Source organism: Vigna unguiculata, chromosome 10 (assembly GCF_004118075.2).
Source record: "Vigna unguiculata cultivar IT97K-499-35 chromosome 10, ASM411807v1, whole genome shotgun sequence".
NCBI lineage: Eukaryota > Viridiplantae > Streptophyta > Magnoliopsida > Fabales > Fabaceae > Vigna > Vigna unguiculata.
In genome coordinates this window covers 35,500,127-35,510,750 of record NC_040288.1, presented here as the reverse complement: position 1 = coordinate 35,510,750, position 10,624 = coordinate 35,500,127, and the positions used below count along the sequence as shown (strand labels likewise).

General features: G+C 28.8%; 1 protein-coding gene across 1 annotated transcript; it reads right to left on the bottom strand.

The window, feature by feature from the left end:
* Positions 1-435: 435 nt before the first annotated feature.
* LOC114167606 (reticulon-like protein B1) lies at positions 436-2,748 on the bottom strand. Its single transcript, XM_028052712.1, has 5 exons — positions 2,418-2,748; positions 1,492-1,672; positions 1,242-1,383; positions 993-1,062; positions 436-901 (listed from the first exon to the last, which is right to left on the bottom strand). The coding sequence occupies exons 1-5, from the start codon at positions 2,644-2,646 to the stop codon at positions 732-734; spliced, it is 792 nt and encodes a 263-aa protein (XP_027908513.1). The 5' UTR covers positions 2,647-2,748; the 3' UTR covers positions 436-731.
* Between the last annotated feature and the right edge of the window lie 7,876 nt (positions 2,749-10,624).

The following is a 10,624-nucleotide window of genomic DNA, read 5'->3' as shown; positions in this document are numbered from 1 at the left end:
ATGGTTAATGTAAAAATAAAATACATGGCACTTTGTTAATTCATAATTGAATAACAACGTAAATATTTTTACTTTATCAATATATACAACAAATACTCTTTATATTTATTTATATATTCGAGTAAATACAACCTTATTTGGCATTGATTATATAGATGGCAATTCCTCGTAATAATGCAGACTTCAGACTATTTTTACTATATTAAAAAAAGTTACAGGCAAACTGCAATATTGTTTTAAATAAAAAAAAATAACATGAATCTCACTGTCCAACTTCTCCACAAAGTTTACACTAAGATAATTAAAATAAAATCATTTTTCTACAAAATAATTTATAAATAAGCTATTTGTAGAAATTGAGCTAATTTATCTAAGATTTTATGTAAGCTACTCCTAATTTTAACTTCTAAAATAAGTAAATTGAATCATCAAACAGAAACACCAAACACGAGAAATCTTAATCAAAGAAAAACGTCGACAATTAACATAAATATTTTTTGCTTACAATAATGATTACTGATTGAACAACTACATGGTCCAACAAAAGTTGTAATCAGCAAAATCGACATGCTTGTAGCAAAACTGAAAAGCTACATGATCTTGAATACCGCACCCGCCAAAAAGCAAGTCCAAAAACAAGGCTTGGCATATTTTTTCAAAGAAACGAGGCTCTTAAATAAAAAACACTCAAGTGGAGCCTCTTCGTCTTCAGAGAGCCAAATACTTAAACACTAAGCTAACTTCTTGCCTTTCAATGGACCTTTCGGGATCTTACTCAACACCTTCTCGTCAAACACAGCATACTGTTTTTTGAACTCGATCAATGCCTTCTCCGCCAGAGGGTCTATCTTGTCTTCATACTTGTCATAAAAGACAGGAACCGTATGCAACAAAACAAAAACTGCAAACGAAGATCAAGGAAATCAGTGAAATTCCAGAAATCATTTTCATGGCTTCAAACAAAATATAAAGTAAAAATAAGCTATTCTTACCAATGTAGAACAAGGTCAAGAAATTGACCCAGCTTCCCACAATTGATAGAATCCATGTGCCAACAATAACCTATCATATCAACAACGGAATGCTCAGTTATTCAAACTAAAACTAACACTAAATTAAGAATCATAGGTACAGCATTTTGCAGTTCAAACCATGATAAAATCCCATAATTCATAATAATTACACGTTAAAAAGAATATTTGATGTATATAAATGAAATTAGAAATGAGTTTAATGCATACAGCGAGGAATGTCTTCAAATCTCTTCCAGAACCAATAGCATGCAAGGCAGCAAATCCGCGATTGAGTTCAATTGTCAATGCAGATGCAAATTGAAGAAAAGGCTCTTCAGGAAGATGAACAACTGGGATGCGAGGTGGTGCCCTGCAACAACATTATTTGATTATTACATGCTAAATAGAAATAAATGATAGCTACTACACAGGATGACTTGGTTCAATAATAATAGATTATCAACTTCCGAATTCTTACTTGTGAATAAATGTATGGGCATTGGACCACAAAAACAAAACCGCAAGCAACAGAATCAAAATGTGACCGACTAGAGTAAGCAGATGATATTCAAGCAACTCAAAAAAGATCCAAACAGCCGTTGCTACAGAAAGTACACTAGCAGATATCTTCTTGTTCCTCCACAATAGCACATCAGCAGCTGCAATTGAATGTTAGAACAATTAGTCACACGGATTAAAAAATAAATAAATCCCATGTCAAATAATTTAGCTTCTGATTATAATAATTTAGCGATTATTTTATGGAGCATAAAAAAGAACAAAAAGATTATTGTAGCATATTTGTTTGCAATTATAAAAAAAGCAAAAAGTGACTAATTTTCTCTAATAACTTCTGATCCTGATAAAATTTAAATTATTTTTGATATTTTAGAAAACTGAAAGACACACGAAAAAAAAATAAACAAATGATTCTTTCACGGAAAAATCAGGTATTTCGAAGAAGTCTTCGATCTACATGATAAATCAACGAGTTGTTTGACGGCAGTCAAACAACAATAACCAACGCGTAAATGATCACAAATCTAAAACCCAATTAGAGAACTATACAACATGTTGCTTTGTACGAAGATACAAAAACGCTCATTAAATTCAATATCAGTGAAAATCGAACACAAAAAGATTCAAAATTGAGTATCAGACTCAAGTGAACTCGAATTCCACTTCCAAATAGTAATGTAAGATTCAAGCACCTTAACTCCACTTCCTAATAAATAAATAACTTTTATATATTTATTTCCAACATTTTCAATTCAACAAAACGTAGCATCATTCAAAATCTACTCAACATAGATCAACGAATCACTTCACATCACAGATCTAACGAAACCACAGCCAAACAGTGTCAATTAAGAGAAGTAAAAAATGCTAGAGAGAGATTCATACGCTTTCCACCGCCGAGGACGGAGTGGACGGGCTTCTCCCTCCCGAAGAGACGGAAAACCTTATCCTTGATCGAGGAAGTATCCTTGATCGAGGAGGATTCCTTTTTGCCGGAATCGGAATCAGAATCGGAAGAAGAGGAAGAGTCATGGCCATGGAGCTTGTCGGCGATCTTGTCGAGCAACGATTCCCCAGTTGCCGGCGCCGCTGTGTGCTCCGATTCATCCGCCATTGTCTTAGAAAAACCCTAAATCTTCGCGGAACCGCTCTTACAGGGATCGAAAGCTTTTCAGTTTAGGCTCGTGCTGATGACATGTAACGTGCGAGGCGCTTGGTGTCCCTTCTTATAGTGTTGTGCATAACGAGGTTCAGCGCCGAACCTCAGGTTCGGTACACATTTGAATCTGGCTACAGTAATAGGGAGAGGGAAACCGTTGCAATTGACGGCGTTTTCTGTTCAAAATCACTAGAGTGTTACTTTTTTTCCCTAATAATCAGAATTTACTAATAACAGTCTAAAATACATTGATTAAAAATAAAATTCTAGAACAGATTTTCTTATTATGTAACAGTAGCATTGATTAGCAAGTAAATTTATATTTTAGTATATTTTATTAAAATGAAATTTTTATTTCTGAAATACATATGGTTAATGTTGATATTATCACTTGTAACACTGATTGTTTAAGTAAAAAATATATATACTAATTTTAATTAAAAACTTTCCTTAAACTACATCAATTAATATGTTAAACTTTGTATGATAAAAACAGTTATTTTCTGTATCTTACTTTATCTGTCATTTAACCTAATATATACATTTATGAAAATAATTAATCATAATCATTTTTAATATTTAAATTTAAAAGAAATCTAAAAATTAGACTGTTTTTTATCTAACGACTTATTGTTCATGGAGATTATTGTGGGAAGCTGAAAGTGGCTGTTTTTGTTTGGATGAATTGGTGGTGATTTGATAGAATGAAAAGAATGTGGAGTCTGAGATTATTATTCCTTTTTCATAAAGAGAAAAAAAAATAGTTAAATTATTATTTTTTAAAGTAAGTTTCAAATTCCATTAAAATTTATATACAAATACATAATCAATTACTTATGCTATAAATTTAGACTGAAAGAACAAAGACTATGAAGAAAGCAAAGAATTTGTGCTGTAAAATTATTTAGTGTCTCTAGTTTAGTATGAAAGGATATTTGGTCCGCAGTTTTAATTACTCATTTTTTTGTTCATGTATTTAAAATTAAAAAAAAATTGATTCATAATTTAAATTGCTGAACTTTGATATGCACATTTAAAAAATAATAATTTAAAGAAATTATAATAGCATTTAAAATGATTGAAATTGAGAAAATTTATTATCCGACTGTGAATTTTTCATAGAAAATAAGTAAGTGGTTGTGTAAGAAAAAGATGAGGTGTATGGCGGTGATACTTTAGAAAAGTAGTGACCGACAATATCAAAAGTTGTGGGACAGGTGTCCCTTATCGATTGGAACTCATGACTCTGTGTCATGGACGGTTCCTCCTTTACGCAAGACACACATACTAACAAGCAAACACCTACACTTTTTATCATTTATATATACTCATTTTCGTACGTGCTTTATTATTTAAAAAAAATTGATTTTAATAAATTCTAATAGAGGATAATATGAATTCATTAAATAGTTAATTGTTAATCCTTTCTTTACCAAAAATTCAAAACGATAATTTAATTTAAGATAAACGTTTGGTTCCAATAAGAAGTTTTTACTCAATCCACTCGGCAAAATGTTAAATTCAAATTTTATAAATGAAAAAATAATATTAAAATAAAATTTTCAACAATTAATTAAGTTTCACCCGCTTCATATTATTATTATTATTGTGACTATCTAGAAATAATATACACAAATATCATGGTCACAAAAGTTAATATTCTAACAAATCTAAATGAAAGAATACTTGTGTGTGTTGTACAAGATACTTTTAACTAAATCCTACTTCTATTATAGAACTATTATAGAACAATGCTTAACCAATACAAATAGAGAAAAAAGTGTAAGTGTTTGTGTTTATAAAAACTATCCCTTAAACTAAAACTTATACAAGTTTGGTGAGATGCTTAAATATAATATGACACAAGAGTCCTATGTAAAGCAATAGGAACTCAAATATAATATTTATAACAACCAACCAACCATCCTTAGACATAATCTGAAGTAATATTATAATCACCATAAACAAAAATAAATTTCTCAACCTTTATAAATAAACTTTTGGACTTAAATTATGATATTTAATTCCTTTGAAAGTAAATAGTTTTAATTTTAATCCTCGTATATTTTTTATCCTATAAAATTCAGAGTCACTTTTTTAATTTTAGTAAAATATGTAAATTTTAGTTTTAATTCCTATAAAATAATTTTCTTAAAAACTGTCTATAAATTTTTGAATTAATATTTTTAGTTCTTATGTATTTAAACTATTTTTAGAACTCACACAGGTCGATATCATATTATAACACTATATACAAAAAAAAAAAAAAAAAAAAAACTACGGAAACCAAAATCAAAAATGATCTAGTTTAAATGAACTATGTAAATTTATTTGTATAAATAATACATAATATTGTCTTACTATATAATAAAATTATTCTTGAAATATATATATATTTATCTTCGTAAAGCTACTCTAAGATGTCCAATGTAACAGAAAAAAAGGTTGGTTTCAGCAACTACCATTCAGAATAAGCTTAACACTCACATCTTGAAGTCAAGTTGGAGGAATGAACAATAGTTACAACATATTTTGCTAAAGTGCAAAGACATATAATAAAGTCTATGTTTCCCAAATCAAGCGTTGCACGTAAGCCACCAAACATCAGGAGTTATCATCCTGCTTTACCTTCATTGGTAAGAAGAAATCCAAAACTTATGAGACCTTAATTTTTCTACAACCTTATTTAGAATCACTTCTAGAAGTAAAACCTAAGAGATATGTGAGATGATAATTTTCTAATTTTTTTTTAATAATTTTCTAGCTTTCTAACTTTATTATTAAGTAGATAGTTAACATTTAACTATAATTACTTTTATTTTCTCGGGCATGGAGATAGTATAAGTTCACATTGAGCTTAATACTCTACCACCATATGGTTTAACCTATTCTTACAAGAAATGATTGTTCCTCTATTAGGATACAAAATGTGAGAATTTTAGAAATTAAATATATCATTAAATATGAATAAATAATGATATATATATATATATATATATATATATATATATATATATATATATATATATATATATATATATATATATATATAATTATCATTTGCTTATCCGAGTCATTTGGATGTTAAATAGATCGATAAAAAGCATAAAACAAACGTAAGCCAAGACCATAAAGAGGAATAATAAGAAAAAAGTGTAATGCGAGAATTTGAATATACGATTAAGAAGTATAAAAATGAATGCAAGAAACGTAGTGAGAATAAGATCTCTTGGAGAAGTAGTTTGATTTATTTGGTTATGGCGTGATGAGGAAAAGAGAAAGACGAAGCTTATGAAAAAAGGTTAAGGATGAAAAGGGAAAGCATGTGAGTGGGGACAGAAAAAGAGAGAAGCTGAAGACATTGAGTTTGGTTTGTAGGAGATGGAGTATCTCCAAAATGTAAAAAAAAGAATGAATCGTGGAGATGAATGAAAAAAAAAAAAAGGACTGGAATATTTAAAACTAAAAGTGGAGAAGGACATAGAAACAATGTCGAATGAAGTGCTTCATTTACATTTCAGGTATGAAAATTACTGTTGGATTAAATGGCAATGTAGAAAGGTGAATAAGAGAACACAACTTTTGTTTGTCTATAAAAGTTTTACAACAAATTTAATTTACTCGTAATGTAATTATAATTAAAAAAAATTATTTGCGTAAGCGAAGTTAAAAATAAATATATGAACAATAATTTTGTAACAGTTGATGTGAGATATTAGGATATACTGTTTTAAAATGAGGCCTAATTTTTTAATAATAAAACGTTTAATTATAAATAAAAATTTAATGAAGGGATTTTATTATTTAAAAATATTTTATCTTTAGGAATGTCTTTTTTAAAACTCTTTTTTTTCTCTTTAAGCTATCTAATTATGTGATCATCTCTTCGAAGATTGAAGACCACTTATGTGATCTTTACGGTGAGGTCTTCAAGTCCATTTGATCAATATTTGTATTTAAGTAAGTTGATTTTCAATTCCACCTTTGTGTAATTTTGATAATTTTTGCGTGCGTTTTTCTTTGAGATCACATGTGCTCTTTTAGTCTGTTGTTTAGTTCTTTGTTGATCAATAGTCACGATAATATGATCTGATTATCCTTGTGGTATTTCTATTGTGTAGATAGAATACCTTATGTCATGGGGAAGGTTTTCGAGTTGTTAGGGTCAGTCGAGATTTTCTCTAAGTAAGGGAAGCTAATTTTTCTTGTGATATTAGCACATTTATGATTGATTGAGTTTGGAAATTATCAATTTTGTATGGATGATTTCAGTATGTGAACTACTTAATGAATTCTGTTTCATTGGATGCGAGGTAATTGGAGAATGTAGGATTTGAGTCATCGAGCAAATTGATACGAATTCCTATGATTTAAAGACTATTTAGACTAATACCTAAAGGATGAATACCAATTTGAGCTATGAAACAAGACCTGATTTTCCAAAAACCTTAAATTAAATTTGTTAATATTTGATGCAGCGCTAAGCCTCACATGGCAACGCTGAGCGCTAGCTTTTACGAGCTGATAAGCATTGAGCACTAGCCAGGTGGCGCTGAACACTAAAGATATGTACATGTTTGGAAACATTTTAGCTCCCTAAAGTTGAGCGCTAATATGTTGGTATTGAGCGTCCACTTTTACGAGGCAACTGACATTGAGCACTGGCGTTGAGCGTTAAATGCCCTGTTTTTCATTGTTTGATTGCTTTTGAGTATTATGTGGTTGATCTAAGGCATGCTTATGATTTTTATTGTGATGACTTGATTAGAAGTTGTTGTAGCAAGCATGTATGATGAAGATTGAAGGATTTCAAGGGAAATTCTTAGTGGGATAATTTAATGTATGCCTTGATATAAGAGATGTATGGAAGGAGTTATCTTGAACTCTAAATAGAGTATAATGAGTTATGTGGTGAGAGTAGTAGGAGATATTAGCTTTTGGATTTGTTCCTTGGTCCTTGGCGTGAAAGGGATTAACTTTGTGTGGTTGGGTGATGAACTCTTGTGGTTTTGTACTCTATGGAGTCTAGAAACCATCACAAAAATTTAAGTTGTAGTCTTTAGTGCCCCTCCCTAGAGTGACTTTGGCATGGTGGAATGACAAATCATACTCCTTATCATATCCTAAAGAGTTTGATTACGTCTTCAACCACACCATTCATGCTAGATGAACTTGGCATGGTGTACTATGGGACGATTCCTTGTCCCTCTTGGTACTTGGTAAAAGGTCCTGGACGTTGTTCACCTGATATGTCATATCTACACAATCAGACTTGATATTCTTAATGTTTTTGTTGAGTTGATTCTCAACTTCAACATGAAATGATTTGAATACGTTAAGAGATTGAGATTTTTCATGTATGAGATATAGGTATACAAATAAGGGCCACCTGTTTGGTCAGAGTTCAAAACATTTGAGAATTTAGGGTTCGAAAACCACCTGAATGAACATACTAGATTGGGATTTATCAATTTTCAGGAAAACTTTCAAAATAGAAACTCTAAATTTCACAATTAGGTTTCTGATAACATTTGCGAAAAAACTCATATAAGAGTTCATGCAAATAATGGACTTAATCATAAACTAACATGCTTTGATACCATTTGTTTGATTATGAATCATAAAAGAATAATAAACCCTTATAGTTAGTTGAGTAGTTCCCAATATTGAAGAAACATAATGCAAAAGCATACTTGAATTGATTATTGGGAACAAAAATATATATTTTGTATGTGTTCACAAATGCAGGTCATAACCCCTTTGTGTAACCCGTATCAATTACTTGTTCTAAAAGTCAATATTCATAATTTGACTCTTCATCAAAATATAATATTACATGTATCTACACAGTTAATATTTTAATGACATATGTATATTTTTAACCATAAATCTAGTTGACTAATAAAATATAATAATCCTAACACATTTAATTATTTATTATATATATATAAAATCCAAATGGCTAACATCATCTATTTATATTTTCTTTAATATTGATCCGATTTCATTTTGTAAGAATTTTTTTCTTCCAATTTGCTATTCAGTGTTTTATGTATGAGAACCAATTAACTGTTTAAAAATTATACACTTATAACTTAATTTAACGATTTCTATAAAATTTATCTCGTCGTTAACTGTTTTTAACTGAATACTTTAACATGTAATCATGTTCTAAGTGTATCTTCGTCGTTAAACTATTAGAATGCGTAAATTGATTAAATGAGAAAGAAAAAGAAAAGATTGGAAAGTTCATGGTACAGTTCGCACATGTCTTGTCACCGAAATGTGTATACCAAGTTTCAGATTTTGGATTCTTTCTTTAATAATCCAAAATGAAATCGTGTGAGGAAGGATTTTAAACTTCTGCCACCACCGTCCAATGTCACATTACATTTAACATCCATAGTAAAAGGGGTTCCATCATAAACACATTATTAATAATATATATTTAGACAAATTATATTATTTAATAATATAATTTGGCAGTTAGATGAGATGCTTTTTTTTTCAACCATACTCCTACTATTACATATAATTTTTTTTTGTCCGCAACTTTTTTTCAGTTTTACTTCTTGAGTGACATTTTTTAATTTAATCACTATTTCTAAATTTTAACTATTTATTTTTTCAAATTGAATAAAAAAATAAAATTTATCTATAAAATAAATATTTATTTTTTGTTATCATAAGTGAATACACATGTACATATTTATGTCTGTCAATATATAGAGATGATTTCTTTTTTGATGTTTACATTTGTTTTGTAATTTTACTCTTTAAATAGATATTTTTTTTGATTAAAATTATATTTGATGCATAACTTAACATTTAAGTAATTTTAAATAACATTATTCTTTCTTAATACTCCCACTTAGAAGCTAAGATTAAGATTAAGAAGAATCCATATACATTTTTTTTCTTATTTTTGTTATATTTTAAAAATATTATGCAATAATGTTGCTTAAGACAATTATGCAATATAATTAATAGTAAAAAGTAATAAATATTTTTATTTATATATATATTTAATACTCTCACGATGCTAAAAAAATTAAAATCGAGAGCTTAGACACATGTTTATTTTCTGTCTCAAATTTCTTACATGTTTTTTTAAGAATAAAATAATAATAAATCCGTCAGAGTTAAGCAAAAAGTAATTTTTAATTATGAGATGGAGTGCTGAAACACCATTCCCTTAATGCATTCCTATTTGTTGAGATAGAGAGAACAGAAATTGCTTTTAGAGTTTTTTTTTTTTTTTTTTTAGTTGTTAGTACTATGTTGTGACAGATAAATTTGTTCCATTCCATTTTTATAAGCCAACAGGCAACTAGATCAAAATAGATTAAGCTAATTCGTTTTGTCGATCTCTGATCTTAAATCTCTAATATTAAAGAAAGAAGTTAGGTATGAATAAAATTATAATAGTGTTATATTATTCCTATAAAGCTTAAAATAATAAAAATGAAATATAACAACGAATAAGATGAAATGTAAACTTTATATTAAAAGAAAATTAACATTTTGAAAGTAATGAATCATTGAATATGATTTTTTATTTTAGCATTATGACATTCTTATCATAATATAAAATTATAAAAGGTAACTAAAGCATTCAAAATATCTGTGAAGTGCCCAATATAAATTCTATCTACATTGAGAATCACACACATATAGTTACTATTTTGAATTGCTCATCCTTCTTAGTTTGAATGACTTGTATGAATTATGGCACTTACCAGAAACTTCATTGAAAATCTTGTAGCATTATGGAGTTTGAGTATCAATCAAAGCAAATAAATGAATTGCTTTCTCTGATAGGGTGAATTATAGTAACAGAACTTATCCTAAAAACATTAGAGATACTCGATATCTATTTTTTCTGTCACAGTTTCATCCAGAAATGATTATCACAAAACACAGTAAAAATATA

What these genes read in the sequence shown, in the direction of transcription:
- LOC114167606 (XM_028052712.1), bottom strand. Translation starts at nt 2,646, where the DNA reads ATGGCGGATGAATCGGAGCACACAGCGGCGCCGGCAACTGGGGAATCG. An exon ending in CGTCCTCGGCGGTGGAAAGC is followed by an intron (nt 1,673 to 2,417) that starts GTATGAATCTCT and finishes ATTCAATTGCAG; the next exon opens with CTGCTGATGTGCTATTGTGG. An exon ending in GCCCATACATTTATTCACAA is followed by an intron (nt 1,384 to 1,491) that starts GTAAGAATTCGG and finishes ATGTTGTTGCAG; the next exon opens with GGCACCACCTCGCATCCCAG.